At 41.2% G+C, this 21263-nt stretch overlaps 1 protein-coding gene across 1 annotated transcript in view; it reads left to right on the top strand.

The window, feature by feature from the left end:
• dyrk2 (dual-specificity tyrosine-(Y)-phosphorylation regulated kinase 2) overlaps positions 1-17202 on the top strand; it is a 28782-nt gene extending 11580 nt beyond the window's left edge. The window contains 6 exon segments of the mRNA XM_082510318.1: positions 4516-4619; positions 9729-10071; positions 10185-10348; positions 10917-11306; positions 11391-11481; positions 12076-17202. Of these exon segments, the coding sequence (XP_082366444.1) occupies positions 4516-4619; positions 9729-10071; positions 10185-10348; positions 10917-11306; positions 11391-11481; positions 12076-12710 (1727 nt within the window). The 3' untranslated portion in view covers positions 12711-17202.
• Positions 17203-21263: the final 4061 nt, after the last annotated feature.

Raw genomic sequence — 21263 nt, 5'->3', positions numbered from 1 at the left:
GATATGTAAAGCGCTTTGGGGTCCTTAGGGACTAGTAAAGCGCTATATAAATACAGGCCATTTGTTGTGTATTGGTTTGTTTATTTTTAATCTTAGGTGTAATAAAGTAGCAAATTTGATTTTTCCAGATGAATTCTCTCCACTTTAATGATTGAGTTGTATTCTTATGTTCTTTCCATGTTTCATACCACACCTTCTCAGTGATTTCTTCATCCAGCTCTTTCCCATTGTCCAGTTATATTTTAGATAGCAAGGAGCAGACGGCTGAGTTTATTAAACTCCACCGAAACAATCTGCAGTTGTCATTAAAATTTAATAAACCATCATCTTGTCTTTATTTTTAGTTAGCACATACCTTAAACACTTAAAGCTGTAAACTAATGATAGTTATATAAGAGCAGATGCATGCTGGTGCAATAAGCTGTACGTTTTATGTCCAATGGATGCATGATCTGATTAGTCGACTAAGTGCAAAAATAATTGGTGACTAATCAACTATCAAAATAATAATTTGTGGCAGCCCTAGTTGACAAGATTATTAATCATTTAGAAATCAATATTCTCTGTATGGACAGCAATTTAAAAAAAAAAAAAAAAAAAAAAAGGAATGTGTAAAGCTGCGGTGTTAAGCGATGCGGATGAAAAATTTGTTTGCACCTAACTTTTGTGCTGGTGCACCTAAGAAAGGGGGAAAAAAAAAAAAAAAAGTTGGGCGCAACAGTGCAACTGTGGCAAAAAGTTAGTCTAGAGCCCTGATCTGACTACAGTGTTTCTGGCTAACTGATTAAAAGTTTTTTCCAATAAAATGTAATCAAATAGGCAAAAATGGCGGCTTTTTAAAATCCCAGTGTGACATAAAAGTTTTAGTTTTGGACTAACAAAAATTAGTCCACAGTCTCCGACTTCATCATGCAGTTGTTCGGCGTCCTGCGTCATGCCTTGTGGGCTTGCCGATGTGGTTTTGCCTCACCCTCCATGTCATCCTCATTAGCGGGATTAAGTTTGGATTAGAGGCGGAGAGCAGCAGTACGGTCCATCTGCCTGCTTCAACTTGCACCGACACATAAAGTCACCGGACGGTGGCCTGCAAGGGTCCTCTTTGTTTATCCATTTATTGTTTCCATGACGAGCCAGCGGAAGATTCTGATTTTCATTTCCAGCTGTTCGGAAAATATTTTAATGATCTGGAGCTTTCTGATTCACCGATGATTGAATTATTACAGAAATAAGCTCACAGGCACGACTCAACATAATGGGTGGGTTAGCTTACTGATCAGCCATCTAAAACAGAGTTTGGGCTGTTTTTGTTGAAACCAACTTTACTTGTGAAATCTGATAAATGCTGATTTTACTTCAGAATGAGGCTTTAAAAATATTTTATCCTGAGAAAGTTGAGCATCTACATGTGATATTTCCCAGGTAGCACATGGAAGTATCCTGTACCACGTCCATCTGTGCTGCAGGCATTTGTGTCTATAACCTCCTGAAACACAATCTGAAGCTCACAGCGTAAAGTCCTGATTGGCTGTGTGGAGGCGAGAAGAGTCAGCCACTGAACTTCTCTTTGTTGCTTTATGTTTTCATTTATTAGTTACGTTTCCCGTGAACGACCCAAAGTGGCAGAGAAGACATGAAAACTTTGACTGTTGTCAGACACCTTTTCCCTTTAAACTCCTTGGAGTCCTGTCACCGTTTTCGGGGGTTCAGGTCAGAGCTGTTTGAAATCTGCGTATTAACCCTGTGCAATCAGTATGTGGTAATGTTTGGCCTGCTCTTGTTTATATCACTGGTTCCCCTTTAAAAGTGATGTGAAAGTGACTGCTTTGCTCCCTCAGAGGCAGTTCTTAAGTTAACAGACTCTGCTGGTTGCTGAGTTTTGATTTCCTGCTTCTCCTTTTTCACGTCGTCACTCTGAGTCGGGCCGTGAACCATTGACAGCAGCAAAAGCTGATAAGTGTCTTGTTTAAAGTCCAACATGCTTTATCACCCAGCGGCTGTTTAAACTTTTGGCTCTTCAGTTAAGAAGACACTGTGACCTCTGACCCGTGCATCGTGTTGCTGTCGTCATGTTGCTATTAAAGAAGGTGAAGCTGCAGAGGGAGAGGCAGAGAGGTAGGCACTGTGTTGGAGATTACGAGGCTAAATTAAAACCTTCATCCTCCTTAGACTCTATAGGACTGACTCCAGAATGAACAGGATTGCTTTGGGTCAGTCCAGTCCAGAGCTATTTGAAGGCATTTAGCAGGACGGTCAATGAGCTGTTTACATGCGGACTGGTAGCTAAGCTTTCAGCCACTTCAAGCTTTCTTATGCTGTATTTACATGGTACTGTACAGACTGCAGTGTTTCCCACAGGTTTATTTTTGGCACATGTGTATGTTTGTGTATGTGTCAACACAAAGTTTTTACACATTCGTCACCTTTACATGTTTCAGGTACCAAATTAATCTTGGACAAAAATAACCCGGGTAAATAGAGATCGACAGACCACGTGACTTTCGCACGTTGCATTGTAAGTACGAGTGGCAGCAAAATTAAAATACTGCATCAAGCGCTAGCATTTCCAGCACCAGTAACCATTAATTCTGCGGTTTTAATCCCTACCTGCATTTTATTTGCTCTGAAAACAGTTATGTACAAAATGAAAGGAGAACACGGCAGGTCCGTACAAAGACAGACTTGACGAAAAGGCTATCTTCGCTCTGGAGTACTGGAAGAGAGAGGGGGCAGCGACAGTCGCTTTTCTTTCCAGTGAAAGGGATTTCTTGTACCACCGTGCATTTCGGGATTTACCCCGCAATCCAAGCCCTCCGTTGCCTCTTCGTGACTTCGGAAACATGACTTGAACAATTTTTCTTCCACGAAGGAATCCGATAAAAACCAATTGCTTTACCCATTGGCTTCCAGTGGCTGTCATGCGACTGGCTATAGCAGTTAATAATACAACAGCTTCTTGCCATTTTTTGTGTCTGTTTATCTCGGTGTGACTGCTGTCTTGTAAAAGCCTGTGCGCGCTAGCCACTTGTACCCACAATCCTTTGCGGTTTTACCCTGGAAATGACGCCACATTTTCGATCGCTATACAAAATGCAGTTTTTAAATGATTATTTCATTCATTAAGAAAAAAAAACATATCCAAAGCTAACTCATCTCATGTGAAAAAGTAATTACCCCCTCTAAGTCATAAATTAACTTTTATTGTCTGATTTCTGCCAGATCTGTTGAATTATTAAATTGCTTAAATAGAACCTGTATGATAAAGTGAAGTAGCCTAAAAGATCTCAAAAAGCAACAAATCATCCCAGGATCTAAAGAAATGGATGCGAAAGATCTGCTGGTCTGCTGCCGCAGCTCATCTGCTGCGAGTTTCAACGTGTTTTGCATTCAGAGATGCTCTTCTGTATACCTTGGTTGTAACGAGTGGTTATTTGAGTAAATACTGCTTTCCTGATTGAAGTTCAGCAGGTCATCTTGACCATGTCTGAGTGCTTTGGGGTGCTGCTGTGTGATTAGCTAATTGGATAACAATTAAATAAAAATAAATGTTAGAAGCAGTTTACTCGCAGCAATTCAACTGCAAAAACCAGAAGAACATCATCTTTGTTACCTTGTGGCAGCGTGAAAAGGGTTTTTGGTGCAGTGATTAGATGGTACAATACAAACAGGAAATGTACACAAGGTCAAAGACTACAGCATCACAGAAAAAAGCTGTGGAGTCAGATTTCTCTTGTTCCAGGAAATAAAAAAGAAGATTAAGAGTTAAGTTTATTCGTACAGCTCTTATCAAATGCAGATAACTTTCTTTAAAATTGAGAACTGGGGCATTAAGCTGTTTGAGTTTTATCAGCATGTCTAAGTAGGTAAAAATTGAAAATGATATACTAAGCTAATTCAGATTTAAAAATAAGTAAGTAAATGGTGATATTTTTATGACAGTTTTTTGCAAGAAAAGTTACAGATTAACTTTTCTTGCAAAAACTGCATAAAAATCAGCAGATCTTCACATATGTGAAGCTGCGTCTGTAGAATGTTTACAGATATTGTTTCAAGATATTTAGTTAATAACTGTAGCTCCTGTGCTGCTGGAATAACTGGAGGTTTTTCCATTCTTCCCATTCCTCCACCATGGTGTGAATTCAGCTCATTTTATCTTCGTAGACAGCACAGTGCTGAGTTGGTCTAAAACCTCTTAAAACCACAGTTTTAGTCTTCATTTTCGTGATACTGCCCAATAAAGGTTGTGTAACTCGTCAGGTTTCCCATCTATGACTTAAAAAAAATCCATCTTGGCTTCCTCCTGAGGCTAAAACACTCAAATTAAGAAACTTTTTTTTTTCAGCATTTTCTTTTCTTTTTCTTTTCTTTTCTTTTTTTTTTTTTTTTTTTTGTTTGTTTGTTTGTTGTCCAAGCAGGACTAGTTGAAACACAGGCATTGGTCTTTATGATGTAAAAGGCATTAAAACACACATGACAATAACAAAGCTGTCATATAATCATCTTTTCTCACTCTTTCAGGCAAAACGGGCGAGCCGGTCTACTCTCCCGGTCACAACGGCTCTCAGGCCACGTCGCCTGCCGCCCTGCCCCCACTTCGCAACAGTAACCACCATCATTTGACGGTATGGCTGCACACTGCTTTATCATTTATTATTTTCACTTCTTTGTCATTGTTGTGTTCAAAATAACACATGTGAAGAGCATAAAGCGGATATCATGCCTAAGTATCTGGACTTCTTCCTCTTGATCTCAGAATCTTTAAAACTTAGATGAACTGTGAGTAGTTTGCTCATTTAGGTTTAACCAAAATTCACAAACTGTGTAAATGTGCTTTGATGAAATTAGTACTCAAACTGTGTTTTCTTTTACCAAAATACAAAATTTTTCTTCCAACTAGGCCAATTATGCTTTACCTACTTTTAATGTTTGAGGTGACAGTGTTGCTGCAGTTCTAGGAAGCCCTTATTATACAAAAGCTTTCAAAGAGCCGCCTGGTAAAACAAACGGAAGAAGAAAAAGACTATGAACCCTGCACGCAGCAGGCTGTCAGGGAGCGAGGGGAGAGAGCAAGCCATGCGCCGCCCTAATTGGCTTTATGTGAACGCAGGTGAGACTCGGTAGTCTATCAGCACAGAGGATGAACCACAGAGCAAGGGCAGGATAATAATGATGATAGAAAAAGTTGAAAAAAAGCTGCCTAACAAGGTTTTGAACAACGATGGTAGCATGCAGAAGTCATTCAGATCGCTCTATCAGAATCAGAAAGTCATTATTTATCCCTAAAGGGCAATTATTTTATATTTGTTTATCTGCTCTTGGCTCTGTGTGATGTCACGAATAGGGAATGTCACTAATAAGGTCATTTGAGTACCTCAGACTAGTTTATATCCTCTTTTACTGTGTGGTTCTTTTTTTTTTTTTTTTTTTCTTTTTTTTTTTCTTCCCTATTCTCTTTCCGCTCTCAACAAATCGGGGTTGATGGCTTCCCCTCCAACAGTGTCTTCCTGTTAATAGGGAGTTCTTCCTTTCCACCATCACAGAGTGCTTGCTCACAGGCAGTCACCTGACCATTGGGGTTCTTTACCTTACAATACACATGAAAATTAAAATTGAGCAGTCTGCTGAGCTGAATAGAAGCTCCGCTCTCCTCCTGCTGTTCAGATCTTCTGTTTGTGGGAGGCTGCCAATCAGGAGATTAAAGGAAGTGGATGAACTACACCAATGTAGGGGTGGGCGACATAAACGATATACGATAGAAACGATATAAATTTGGCTAACGATAGAGCGTTATAGTCAAAATCTCTATCGCGCATGTTGATGATGTCATCAAGCTGTGCCTGTTTTGGTCGAAAGCATCGCAGCGTGTCACCACCCGATCCGTACCAGAAACCCAATCGGTACCCCGCATGCGCGAAAGGTTTCTACTTCCGGTCGTAGCGTTTTACGATAGTTATGAGTCAGAGTATCTGTTAAGATGTTAAGAATAACAAGTATATCTTAAAATGTTTGCAATAATGAAGCATTTCAGTACAATGTAGACAAAAACGAAAAATAAAAAGAAAGTTACGGATCAGGACTCTCCGATCCTTACTGCGCATGTGTAAAGTCTGACCGTACAAATCGGGTCTACCCGATCCGTACCGCGCATGTGCAGATGTTTTCTTCTTCTTCTGTTCGTTTAATGGCAGTTTACTCCCCAGTGTACGAGGATACCGCCACCTGCTGACCGAGCGAATAAACCCTATTATAAACTGAATTATCGTCATTACAAACGTGTGTTAAATCTGATTTAGTGATAGTCGAGTGTGTTTATGCTTGTCTGTGAGGAGAGGATTGTTGGAATAGTGATGATGATGTCCGCTATCACTGTCAATTGTCAGTAAACACTTCATCTGGCTGATGAATCTACACGTGAGATATTACAAAGTCTGTATTATTAACTCTGTAATTAGGCGCCATTCTTCTTATTTTACGGCGCTGTTGCTCAATCGGGGAACGCTCTCTGTTGAGGAGAAAAGCATGAATTTCTTTGTATACGGATTATCCATTGTTTAAATGTCCCGGGCAGTCGAAAAGGAGGCAGAGCTGTTGAGAAATGCTAGGAGCTAACTGGGCGATAACAGTATCATTCAAATATATTGAATGTCGCAATGTTGGCAAAGAGAGGAAGTGACGTAAGATTTGCGCATGCGGGGTACTGATCGGGTTTCCGGTACGGATCGGGTAGTGACACCGCGGCTAAAACCATTATCATCTGCAAATTATGGCGGGCGACAGTCATAGTAAAGAGATGAAGCACTTTTGAAATATGGGGAAAGCCAAAAACTGCGCTTCCTCCACTTCCGTAACATTGATTCATTAATGTTGAATTCTCTCGCAGCTGTTCTATTCCCGCGTTGTTGCAGTATATTAATAACTAACCTCGTATTGTGGATGAATAATCTCAGTTGTTCTCCTGACTGAAGTTTGGCCCGTGTATAGCATTCTGCTATGCGATTGCATTTGTCCCTGACCACCAGAATCTGTCACGTTAACTTTTATTGAGTGGGGGAAAAAAGTTAGCGTTCATCCTCCAGCTTCACTGTGCTAATGTTATGCTAACATAGCTGTGTCGCTAGCAATCACGTAGCACAACATTATATACCAGGTAGTCCAACTTCAGTAACCCTGCAAACGCCACTGCTGTTTAGTTTTCTGTCTTCATTTATGTCGGAAGTGGTAGCAGAGCTGTACGTTTTAATTAGTTTCAAAAATCTCTCAGTCAGAACATGGTATGAGATGTTTAGGTGGAAACTAGCGAGCTAACTTCCTGTTAACTTCTAACTCCGTTAAATTTAATAAATTCTGTTTTCATGGATGTAAAACTTAATTGTTACACCCGATAAAGCAGCAACGTTGATGATTTAATTAAAGATGAAAGAATTTAGACCGTTTTTAACTCTTAGTGTTCGTTTGGCTTTGGGACCTGAAGAGGACGGAGTTTTGGACCCAGATTGCTCTGCGAAGCTCCTCACTATGGCAGCTGTAATGCTCTGACAATCCATCAAGCAGTGCGGCTTACCAAAGTTGTACTAAAACATTTTTTAACAGATTTCTGCACGCCAAAATCAGTTCGAGATCAGTAAGCACAACCAGCATTCATACATAAGGCACACTCTCGATTTTTGAGGAAATTAAAGGATTTTAAGTGTGCCTTATAGTGTGGAAAATATGTTATACAGAAGAAAATAATATATCGTGATATATATCGTTACCGCACGTGCTTCAAATTATATCGCAATATGAATTTTAGGCCATATCGCCCAGCCCTACACCAATGCCTACTTTAAAATAAATACCGTAACTGTGAAGCTGTTACCAAGAAGAATGTGAATCTGATCCAGTTTAATTATAAACATTAAGTCTGCTAGTGTGCCTCAGGTACATGGTTTTATTCTGATAGTCATCAGCAGGTGAATAACAGAAAAAGTGATGAACAGATTAGCGGCAGATGTTCTGCTCAGACCTTTGTGGTCAGCAGCTTCGTGCAGGTCGTGATTTTTTGAGTTTGATTCAGATTCTGCAGCTCAGGGTTTTGTCCCGTTCATCTTGGCTCATCGTTGGGAGAAATAAGCTGGTGAAGTCATCTGTCGGTGTTGGCGTGTTAGCATACTGTTAGCGCCAAGAAGCAGCACTTCTGTGCACCAGCCTGCTGCAGCCACATGGCTAATAATAGCCTCCTGTGCCAGGATGCTTTAAACAGCTAAACGGATTATAGGCTGGTGTGAAGAGCAGACACACGCACACACAAGACTAATGCTATAAAAGAAATAATGCATCATTTATTTGCTCTGTTTATTTTATCGCCACTTTTGTACACGATAATGACGTTTCCTGTGGCACGTCAGTGGAATCTCTTACCAGACATTAACATTGATGTCCAGGACGGCAAATCGGAGGCTTCTTATCACTTGGAAAAAGTCACATGTTTAATCAAGGAGCAAATATTAATTGTCAGAAACTGATCTTCCAGCCTCAAGTAATTTACCTGCATTAGTGTGCCTTAAATACAGTGTGCCTTATGGTCTGAAAAATATGGTACACAAAAGAAAAAATAAATAAAATTAGAGCTCAGCATATAAAAACATTAAGAATTTTATTGCATTATATTAATGAGGGCAACCTAACGACAAGTGAACCCTGGAAGAAATAAAATCTTATATTGGGGCAAATTCTTTAATCACAGTTGACTGATAATTCTGTACCGGCAGTTTTTATTTCTCAGTAACGATTGAAATGAACAGAAATGTTGATTATTCTTCAAAATAACTGCCTGAATATGTACCTGGACACAATTCAAGATGGGTGTCCAGTGGCTAACCTTTCACCTGAAAGAACTCATTTCCCAGCCCTCTTATATAAAACCATTTAAGAACATGGAAATATTACACCTAGCTTTTTTATGTATGTTTAATAATAAAAATAAATAATCTGCAGATTAATGAATAATGGAAATCCTTGAAGGAAAGAAGCAACATTTGGCTGACTGAGTCGAGGTGTAGTCAGGTAAGGGAGGAGTCAGCAGAGCCACATGTCATCTTATATGTCACTGTAGCTGCTGAGACACACACACAAACCTGTTTGTGTGAGTGTTTCATCTCCTGATTTTCATCCTCATGTTTGTGCCACCGTGTCCTCAGCTGCCAGGTCACGAGAACACACACTTACTGTGTTTTTGTGTTAAGCACCAGGTCTTTGAACCAAGCCGCTCTGCCGTGTGTGTGTGTGTGTGTGTGTGTGTGTGAGTGTGAGAAAGCACCTCTGTTATCTGAAAGGACCCAGGTGTGCTGGTCACCACAGCAACGGGGAGTGACTCAGTGAGCAGGAGACAAAGGGAGACAATGAGACGGAGACGGAGGCGCCTGTTAATCAGAGGGGGATAATTTCCCAGACACAGTTCATCTTTCCGGGAATAGTTTTTGTCTAATTCACTCATTTCTGGGTGTTAATTATCCACGTTTCTCTGAGAGCGCACGTCCAGGTCCATATTTGGATGACACGCATCAGAAAATGAATAATTAAAAGGAGAAAAATAAAGTCCCAGAATCTAAACTTAAACCAAAGACGACATAAGTGGTCATAAAGTGGCCACCTGCTAGTTACTGTTTTTAAATAAACCTCGGTTTCCTCGGCTCAACTTGCAGAGGACTCTCTCTTATTTTTAGCCAATATTTCCCTCTGTTTTCGGTCAGGGAGGCTCTAAAGTTGCGATGTCGGACGCCGTCCAGCTGTCATCGCAGTCGCAGGGCCATGTCACTCAGCTCTATGAGGAGAACACCAACAAACGCCCGGTGCTGACCTCCCAGCCCAATGGGCTGGCTCCAATCAGCTCGTCCCGACCTGGCTTGCCGCTGCCAGACCGGCAGACCTCGACGTCAGAGCCTGCCCACCACCACCGCCAGAGCAGCGCAGCCTCCAACAAGTCGACGGACAGCAAGCCGAAGGTCAACCCCATGACCCCGGAGCAGGCCATGAAGCAGTTCATGTCCAAAATTTCGTCATTCGAGCAACACGAGATGTTCAGCTATCCCGAGGGTGAGTGTCCCTAACCACTCCGCCTGCAGATGGTCGTTCTGATTGATTAGAGGTCGGGTGTATTGACAGGAGAGAACCACCAATAACTGATCAATCATCTGCTTCCTCCTCAGTGTATTTTGTTGGCCAGAATGCCAAGAAGAGGCAGGGGGTCCTCGGTGGAGCCAACAACGGGGGCTATGACGATGATCAGGGGTCTTACATCCATGTACCACATGACCACATCGCATATCGCTATGAGGTCTTGAAGGTCATCGGCAAGGGCAGCTTTGGACAGGTATGACTGCTGACCCCCCCCCTAATTTCCTGTTTTTAGTCTCTGAATTTTTTTTTCTTTTTTTTTTTCTTTAAGATTATTTTTGTTGACTTTTTATTAAATTTTGTTTGCGGTTATGTTTAGTTCCTGACTTTTTAAGAGTGATGACAAGTTTTAGCGTCTTTGTGGTAATAATTTTTAACCTTAATGCCTGCAGAAGATTCCAGATGTTGTAGTTTGTAGCAAAGACAGTAGACATGGTTATTACACAGCTTAGCAGCTGAGCTTTGTTTGCTTTATAAAGGAATGCCACAACAAAAGGAGCTTTTAGTTATCAGGTTATGAGTCTTCATGTTTAATTTTAATATGAATTTTTTAATAGAGAAATAACAGTTGTAGAATAGAACCAGGAAAACTATGAATATTAAAAATATCTTTGCATACTCCTCTATTCCGAGACTTTAGTTGGTGGGGTTTTTTTGGGGTTTTTTTTGGGGTTTTTTTTTTGTTTGTTTTTTTGTTTTTTGACATCAAGAATATCTAATCTAAGATTAATGACGGCGTCATGCTCTTCCTTTTCCTCCTGCAGGTGGTGAAGGCCTTTGACCACAAGACTCAGACACATGTGGCTCTGAAAATGGTCCGCAACGAGAAGCGCTTCCACCGGCAGGCAGCGGAGGAGATCCGCATCCTGGAGCACCTGAAGAAGCAGGACAAGGATTCGAGCATGAACGTCATTCACATGCTGGAGAACTTCACCTTCCGAAACCACATCTGCATGACCTTCGAGCTCCTCAGCATGAACCTGTACGAGCTCATCAAGAAGAACAAGTTTCAGGGCTTCAGCCTCCCGCTGGTCAGGAAGTTTGCCCACTCCATCCTACAGTGTCTGGATGCACTGCACAAGAATCGCATCATCCACTGCGATCTCAAGCCCGAGAACATTTTACTGAAGCAGCAGGGACGCAGCGGCATCAAGGTCAGCTGCTGTAAACAAATCAGAGGAAAATCCCCTTTCTTCACTTCACAGACCCTTTCAAACTGCTTCTCTTTCTCTCCTCAGGTCATAGACTTTGGTTCCAGCTGTTATGAACATCAGAGGGTTTACACCTACATCCAGTCCAGGTTCTACAGAGCACCGGAGGTTATTCTGGGTAAGAAAAACACTGAGAGCAGCGTTTCCTTTCGCATATGGAAGACAAAATAAACTGGCACGTTATAAGTTACTCAATAAAGGAATAAAAGCCATTAAATAAAAAATAATATTAAAAATATAGAAGAAGACTGAATTTAGGGAAACTGATTTAAACATTTTAAATAAATAGTAATAAAATATATATAAAATTACGTATTTAATTTTTTAAAAAAGGTTTTTAACCAAACTAGTCATCGCTTTTGAGCTCTGACAGCAGAGGGTTTTTTTTTTTTCACTTTTAAGATAATGTACAGAATAAAAGCTTGTTATTCTGACTTTAAATGAGAACCAACCAGCGACTTAAAAAAACAAAAAAAACCAACAACGAACGTTTCCCTTTAAAATTAATGTGCATCAAGTTATCTTTGCAATTTAATAATAGATATAGTTATTATTACTTGCATTCTGATGTTTCAGGAAACTCTTGAAAGCAGTTCATCGCAGGAAACGGTCTTTGGACTTCCTGAATGTGACTGCTTTACTTTTTGTTTGACCGACTAGCCAATAATGACACAGGCTGGATTTGATGGTGACCCTCTTTCTTCTCTTCCAGGCTCCAGGTATGGGATGCCCATCGACATGTGGTCTCTGGGCTGTATCCTTGCCGAACTGCTCACTGGTTACCCCCTGCTGCCGGGCGAAGATGAAGCTGACCAGCTTGCCTGCATCATCGAACTCCTGGGAATGCCCACTCAGAAGCTCCTTGACGGCTCCAAGAGAGCGAAAAACTTTGTGTCATCAAAAGGCTACCCACGGTACTGCACCGTGACCACGCTACCCGATGGCACCACAGTGCTGAACAGCGGGCGCTCGCGGCGGGGAAAAATGCGCGGCCCCCCGGGCAGTAAGGACTGGAGCACGGCGCTGAAGGGCTGCGATGACGTGCACTTCATCGACTTCCTCAAACAGTGTCTAGAGTGGGACCCGGCACTCAGGATCACGCCCAGTCATGCGCTTCGGCACCCGTGGCTGAGGAGGCGGCTTCCAAAGCCTCCGTCAGGAACCACGGCTGGAGAAAAGACCTCATCGTCCAAACGTGGCACGACCACTACTGATGGCGCCATCACCTCCATCTCAAAGCTCACCACCACGTCATCCTCCTCAAAAACCAGGACTAACTTAGCAGCTATCACGGACGCCAACGGAAACATCCAGCCGAGGACAGTGCTGCCCAAACTGGTCAGCTGAGAGTGAATGCACCCCACTCGCTGCAGGGAGGATGGCAAACCAGCCGAATAAAATGGTTTCGTCCAGTTTGACAAACGTTTGGTTTTTCAGCGTTGTTGGGGTGCATTCAGAATAAACACGGCATGGAAATGTGCGGATTGGCTACTCCGCCGCACAAAACCCAGTTAGATGAACTTGCTTGCGTTCAGGAATGCCTCAAATCCTCAGTTTTACATTTTGAGCAGTGAGACACGAAGTAACCGCACATTGTTTGGACCCGACTGCAGCGCCACTCAGACAATCAGAACTCACTATACCGCTCTGTAGCTCCAAACTCACAAACACATCAACAACATGGTGCTGACGGGGGAACAAGGCTGTTTTTAAAGCATTTTTAGTACAGAATCTTTTTAGCTGGTTTGATTAATCAATTTAACAGCTTCAGTCTTACAAGGTTATATCCAAACACAGTGTAGGGCCTTATGAAGGAGGTTTATGAGGTTAACTGACAGTTAAGTTTGATATATCCTTTTAATTCTAAAGGTATAGTTGTGCAGTGATTAGCTTTCTAGTCTTTGTTTTATGTCAGAGTGGAAAAAAAAGTTTGTTGGGTTTTAGTTAGGGGTAGATTGGTGGTGTTTGTTAAAAGCCCAGCAGAACCCACTCCCTGCTAGGTAGCTAACTTTGTTAGTTAGCTTTTGTTTTACAGTGTAGCTAGCCTTTTTTTTACCGTGCTAGCATAGTGCCTGTCAGCTGGCTAACTGCTAGCTGGCACTGTTTGTTGTTGGACAGCTACGTGTTTCTTAGCTGTCCCTTTGCTAGCTATTTACCTTTTGACTGGCTAGCAGTTAGCTTAACAAATTTTAAATCTGTCAGCTAGCTATAGCTGGCTCCACGTTTGCCTTTTTTGGCAGTCTGGCGGCTAGCCTTAGCCGGTTTTTAGCCATAGCTCGTTAGCTCTTCACTGCCCAGCCTTACGAAGCACAGACAGAATGAAAAAGATTTTTAATATCTACACTTTGTTTTTTGATGGGGATAAAATAATGCCTGAAAAGAAGAATGTTTGAAGTAAACAAGTACCAGTTTTTTCCTTTTGTAATGAATCAAAACTGAGCACTGAGGGCACGAAATGGGGTTTGAGGGAGAGGAGCTGGTTTAATAGTAACATTATAAACCTCACAGCAAAGAGCATGGATTAAAAAAAAATACATTTAATGTTGTAAACCAAAGGGGACAGTGAAGAATTTTCTTAAATAGCCATTTTAAATAGTATTTAATAATAATTTGTCATTGTATAGAGAAAATAAAAGATGATTGTTGACCGTTACGCGGTAGACGTATCACCTGAGCCCAGAAAAAAAAGTTTATCTAAAATTAACTTGTACACAAATCCTCATGTGCAACAAAATGAGTGTAAGCAACTTTGATTTTCAAAGTACCATAGGTTTACTAAGCTCCTCCATTTGGTTTTTCTCAAAGTATGGCGAGGTTGTTTTAAACCACAGCCTTTAGAGCCATTTGGAGCATGATATGTAGTGAATACCCTTTTAAAAAAGTAACAAAGAATAGTTAAGGAGCATCTACGTCAGAATGGATCGAGCAATAACATCTAAAGTTCAGCCTTTTCTTTTTTTTTTCTTTTTTTTTTAAACTTGTGGCAGTCAGTGAGCGATTAAAGGTGAATACCAATGGGACCTAAGCATAGTGAGCCACTGCATCTGGCCCTGAATGACGCAGTAAAATTACAGATTAATTTAATGATTATTGATTATATAGATCCAAAAAGAAGTACATTTGCTGATACACGGATCAGAGTTAATTATTGAAAAATTTATAATGGGACGGGAGATGATTTTTATTTATTTGCGACACGTTAATATTTATTAATCTAATCTATGTATTACGTGCAGTTTATACTGTATACTTGAATGTGTGTGAGCTGGATGTATGTACTTGTGCGTGTATGCGCGTGCGCAGTATAAAGGGTCTTTTTGTTTGTTTGGGTTTTTTCTAAAGCTTGTTCCCTCAACCCTGCATACTTTTACACACACACACACACACACACACACACACAGAGCTGTATCTGAACGCACTCTAAAACTTAGGAAGATGACGACTAGGAGAAAAGCTGGCCCACAGTTGGCTGTGTGCACCATCAGCCTGGTGATGTAATGTAGCACGCAGGAAGTGGACGATGATGCTCAGAAGGAACTCTTGTTTAAAAACAAACAAAAAAAAAAAACAGACACTACCTGCTCCACCCATCTCAGGGGAAGCTTTGTCCCCCTTCTGGAGGAGGAAGAGGAGGATAAAGGGGGGGATCCTCTCTGATGTTGGTTTTTTTTTTTTTCTGAGGACTTGATTGGTTGAGTTTTATTTTATTTTTTTAATTCAGTGAGATGAAGTGCAGAGAGTCATAACTGTGTGCCTTCAGTATCTCATTGCCATCTCTCTCTCTCTCTCTCTCTCTCTCTCTCTCTCTCTCTCTCTCTCTCTCTCTCTCTCTCTCTCTCTCTCTCTCTCTCTCTCTCTCTCTCTCTCTCTCTCTCTCTCTCTCTCTCTCTCTCTCTCTCTCTCTCTCTCTCACACACACACACACACACACACACACACACACACACACACACACACACATTCTTAAAGAGGTGATGTCATAGCATCAATAACAAAAATGAACAACAAAACCTCCCAGGAAGTCTGTCAGTATCCTTTGGTGCCAATCACACCAGCATGGTGAGATTTAATGGCTTAGAGTCTGGATGCTGATCAGTTCCTGGTTTGTTTCAGTAAAGCCCAAAGATACCTTGTGAACCCGTGTGACCTTTGACCTCTAAACCCCAGCTTGTCTTCACTGATCTGATACAATGGTTTTGTGGTCAGTGGAGACTCAAACACATGTTTAGCACAGTTTACAGAGCAAACAATAGTGCAGCAGAAAGCTCAAACAGTGGACACAAACACCAAAACGCCCACATTTGACCCTGTGGAGGTGTTCTTGTGAAAAATCAGTCCGGCTTTCATTTTGATCTAGGAAACCGCTGTTTTGCTCAAATCCCAAGCCCTGGATACATTTTAGAGGTTTTACTCTTGATTCTTAATACTTTTGACTGTAAGCAAGTCAGATTTATAGCTTTCTGTATAGTCACTCTGAGTCCTGACCCACTATAAATGGCAAACTTCCTGCCATAGGTAAGACCATATGGGGCCCGGAGTTGTGAATGAATCAAAAAATGATGTAGTAATACTAAATTAGTGCCACCATATTTCAGTACCTGTATCCACCTGTGAATGGTTTCCCTGTTATTGCTATCTGCTGCATTACAGAACATGCCAACTTACCAGCCAAAGTAGCTTTAAGCTAACCTGTACCGACATCCACAGGTGTGTGTGTGTGTGTGTGTGTGATAAGATGATTTTTGGGGTGGGCAGGGGATGTATAACATGGCTGCACAATGTATAGACACATATCAGCCCACTGTCGCCATCTGTCACTGTGGTACAGACCAGTGACACCTGCTGACAAGAGGGCTAAGCTAACACTAGCCGTTCGACTGCTAGCGCCCAGCCGCTAGCTGCTGCACTGACGTTTGTTTTCTTTGCAGTGATGCTAACACTAGCCTATTGCTAAATAAATGCTAGTAGCACATTTTTACCTGCTAGCGTTGAGCTCTGCACAGAGGGTGCTCGTGCAAGCTGTTAGCATTAGCATTAATGTGGTTTTAAAGGTTTGTTGTTGTTGTTTTTTTTTAAATTTAAATATTCGTACCTCAGATCGCTCAGTTATTATTATTATTATAACCGCTGTCACTAACACCCAGGGCATTTGGTTGATTCTACCAAAGTGCATTCCTTTACAAAGCTAGCTCAGAGCTAGCTGCTCAGATAGACACGCAGGTAGGTAGGCAGGAAGTATGAAAGAACGCAAAGGGGAAGTGGACAGAAAGGCGATTGAGTGAGAAGCAGCTGTTGTTATTGAGATCAAAAGAGCATGAATTGCTTTGTTTTGTTTTTGTTTTTCTAAATATTGTCACTGGCTGCAGTCACGCTCATGATGTTTGATTTAAATAACCTCCGGTAGCAACCAGTTGGGTTTTTTGTTTGTTTGTTTTTATTTTGGAGGGGACAGCAACTATAGCCTGGCTATCTTGCTAGCTCAATGCTACACTAGCCAGTTAATGTACAATCCCATTAGCCATTTAGGTTCTCTTCGGGAGTCTTTGCAGCCAGAGGTTAGCGGCTGATAGCTTGAAGCTGCACTGTATTTCTGTGATATTTGCCAGCTGGTTTTTATTGTGGATCTTATCTGTAAATAATGTGCAAAGTGTTTGAATAATAGTTGTTTTTTTGGGGTGGGGGGGGGGGTTAAATGCGCTGATGTGCCACGCCGCAGCCAGTTTTACAACGTACTGTATCTACTGTACAGAACACAGAAGTTGACTTTTCTAGTGAGCCTTTGTTAAATTTTATTGTGGTGCAAGAAAAGGATTATTATTAATAAAACAGTTTTATTGTTCGTCTTTAGGTTTCTGTCTTTTTGTGAGTCGGAGTGTAATGAATGGGATAGATGTGCCTCTTTCTGCCCACTTTTAAATTGCAAACAAAAAATGGAAAAAAGGCACAAAACATGAGAACACTAAGAGTTATTTAGAAGTTAAACTAAAAGGTAGTACAACCCCACAAGGTGCACAAGCACACTGAGACTTTGTCTGACAACCCCGGTGCCTCTGTAGAGTGGAAACTCCGGAGTAACAAAAAACAGCTGAAAGTAATAAAGGAAAATGAGGTAAGAAATGGAAACTAGAAACAAAGCACGTAAGAATCAAATTTGAGTTGCCAATGCAGGAAAAGTCTTGGATTGGCCTCCCCAGAACCTGGACCTCAACATTACTGGACCAATGTGGGATCATCGTGACAGAAAATAGTACAAAAGGCAGAAATGTGCAAAGAAGAGGATTGAATGTCTTTCTAGAAGGCTGGACAACGCAAGACATCTGCCTAAGAGTCCATATTGTGTTAAAGAATGAATGGTCCTAATAAATCCATTTCAAGCTAGTTAGAATTATACAAACTTTTTATTCCAGTCTGGAAACAGAGAACAATTCAGCTTGGAGTTTGAGTGTTTCTCCTCTTCTTCCATCTCAGGTAGAAATCCATCAGACACTTAATGACTTGCAGGAGTCTGTGGAGGAAGCTGAGCGATTAGAAGGGGGTTGCCATGACAACACAGTCTCCAAAGTATTAATGAATGCAGAGTTTTCAAGGAGGAGGACGTAACATCACATGCAACAAGGAGCCAGGAAACTGTGAGGCACGCTGTCATGGCAACCAGCTCGGCGTTATTAGCGCTGTTTAGATTAGCGCCGACAACACAAAGTGTTAGAATACAGAACACACAGGATGTAAAGGTGTCACAGGTGTAAAAAATAGTCTTTATTTACATTTAAATTTACTTATGAGAGCCATGTGAAGGACAGATGCCAAGAAGCAGCAAGTTAAGAGAAGATTTACCCCTCTTCTTCATAATATCAGCCATCAGATCCTCTGTGCTGTGGCCTTGTAGAGACTGAACAGAATTATTTTTAGAGCCTGTAGTTACTGGAGGTCCTTCACACAAAGTAATAGTTTTCATCCAAAATGCACCTGATATTAATAATTAATTGAATTCTCAAGTATACAAATGATCAGACAGCTCAAAAATGACCATTATTGTTGCCTAAAACCAGCACGGTACTTCTCATGTTTTACTCTGTTGGACCAAAATATCTTAATTACCTCCATAAAAACCCGTCAAACCTCCAAATTCACATTAAACAAGAGGATCTATGATAACTAATCAACATTAACCATTTACTGGCTGTTTGTTTGTTTGTTTTGTCTGGGGGAAAAAATGAAACCAACATGCTTCTTCAAGTTCTTTAGTTCCTAAAATAGTAGAACCTTTGGCTGTATTGGTTTATTGCACAATTAAGATTTTGACTGGATGCCGATCGCAGCGGCCATCTGTAATTTGTATGGAAGAAAATTTACTTTTCAAAGTAAAATGTGATCCTCAGCATTACTTTAAATGTTATCAATTCCAGTTTCACTCCTGCTCAGTGAATAGTTTCTGAGTATTTTCAGATTAGTCGACTAAAGCAGCGGTCCCCAACCTTTTTTGCGCCACGGACCGGTTTATGCCCGACAATATTTTCACGGACTGGCCTTTAAGGTGTTGCAGATAAATACAACAAAATAAAACTAGTACCGGTACCGAAAAAAAGATTTATTCATAACACACGTGAAAAGACCCAGGAAAACAGAGTTAACGATAAAAACCCTGAAAACCATACATTTCACACCTGAGCCTCAACTCTCGCGGCCGGGGGGTTGGGGACCACTGGACTAAAGCAATCAAAAGTATTTTCTTCTCTAGCAATAAGTGGTTGCCAGATGGTTGCAGACTGGACTCTTGGAGTCTTAACTCCACACGGTTTCATGTCCAAAATAGTGGAAAAAAATTATTGATGTGTGGTAAGTAGTCACATGACTGCAAAACCTCAATAATGATATGCTATCTGGTAGCTAGCAACACAGCTTAGAGTAATATAAACACATTAGCTTAAGGACAATAGAGGGTGACTGTTTTTAATGCTTCTCTTTGGAAAGCAAATGTGTTTGGCACAACAAACTATTCAGAACATGCTTCTGCTTGCTACAACTGCCTGACAGGACAGGTGTTTAACAAAAAAAAGTTCATAATGAAAGTAATGGTAGTTCTTGGTGGGCGGAGACAAACACCATCATGTGATGACAAAGTCTGAGATGATCTATCCACAACACCAGGCAAGTCATTAATAGGTTGCTGCACTGTTTGGATTTTTTCCTATGAAAGAGTCGTGATCGAAATCTTAGCGATTCCTTTGTTTCTTTTTGTAATATTGGGTCTCAAGAACACTTTAGACTCAGTTTTTAAAACCTTAAAGGCATTCTTGGTATGAACAGAGCTGTAACTTTCCAGTAACAATCAATGGGCGTGTCCAACAAGGTGTAAAGATTGGACATTTTTCCCATTGTTGCCTCCCTCGTGACTCACAGAATCCTGGGCATGTTCACTGAAAGCACAGCTGTTCCTGCCCTCTGGTAGCTGGAGGCTTTTTTGGGGATTTTTACACCACACAGATTATTGATGTCGAAATGCTTCCAGAAAAGATGCATTTAGACTCTGTAACCTGCTGCTGGGTGTGGGACACACAAGACACGTTTCCACAGAACGAGGAAATATGCAGCACAAACAGAAACTATGTCTTTGTTAGGCTGTAATTTAACAAAGGGCACAAAATGTCTTGAGTGTGAAATATTTCTTTACACCAAGTAACAGTATGTGTTGGTTTTTGGTTGTTACAGGTTTTCTTGTTAAGAACTTTCTAATCTGAAACAAGCTGCCAGACAGTAGCAGTACAGAGTAGTTGGCAAGTTAATACTGACTGATGGATGCTTGAAGTCTAACAAAAGCTTAGTTATACCCAGTGAGCTATACAAAGGAAATGGCTATGGAGCCAATCCTTTTAACCAGCTGTGCACATAATGTCCACAAACGATCAGAAGAAACACACAATGAAGTTCAAAAACGTCCACTAATAGACAGAGCCTCTTTTCAACTCATCTCCCCAGAGTCATGTTCTCAGTCTTTACAGTTGGCTGTTACGCAAGTTCCCAATGAAATCAGAGGTTGGTTTCACCCATTACTCCAGTTGCTCATTGGGCGTTTCCTTAGCCAGCCTCCCAATAGGTGCCCACATATGACCCAATGGCTTTATCTCATCTTCAGCTGTCTTTCTCTGTCTGCTTTGGTCTTTCTAGTCTTTGTTTGCCCACCTCTCTAATGGCATCCTTGTTCATTCTGAGGACGTGGCTGGTTCGTCTCCAGGTCTTTCACAGTACACCCATGTAGACTCTTTAAAAGTTAAGTTTGAGTTAATCACCATGTTCCCAGAAAGCATGTTTGTCCCTATAATGATATTAAACAAACACACACACACACACACACAGAGGTTGTCACATCTGCGCCCATGCATACACATTTCCTATTTTCGACACTTCTTCTTTCTCGCCTGTCATTAACAAGATAATTAGTTTGCCATGGTAACGAAGTACAACCATGTGATTGGAGCAGCTGTGCTCTGTTTAAGGCTGCAGGGGGAGATTAGCAGGAAGGACATGGCTGCTAATTATAGCAGCTGAAGCAACAGGCTAACATGCTAATGGCTCAAAGAAGTCCTGCAGGAGCAGCTGCTGCCTGGCTCAAGGGCAGGTGTTCAGAGAAGCCATAATGCAAGTGGAAGTCAACCAGAAATCAAAATTTTGTGGAAGTTTTGATGCTTGGTTTTCTCTTCATTTACTTTGAAATGGACTCAAATCAAGGTCTACTCTGGATGTTTGAGTGGTTTCCTCATAATTCAAAACTTAACGTGCATTCTGGATAAACTTAAAACAGTTATATCACCACCTGGGAGGGGTTGCTGCTCAAAACAAACTAAAGCATGTGAAAGGTTGACTTTTCGCTGACTGACAGCAGGCTGATAACTTAAATCTCAT

Source organism: Aulonocara stuartgranti, assembly GCF_965226115.1.
Source record: "Aulonocara stuartgranti genome assembly, chromosome: 17".
NCBI lineage: Eukaryota > Metazoa > Chordata > Actinopteri > Cichliformes > Cichlidae > Aulonocara > Aulonocara stuartgranti.
This window is presented reverse-complemented; position numbering and strand designations above follow the sequence as displayed.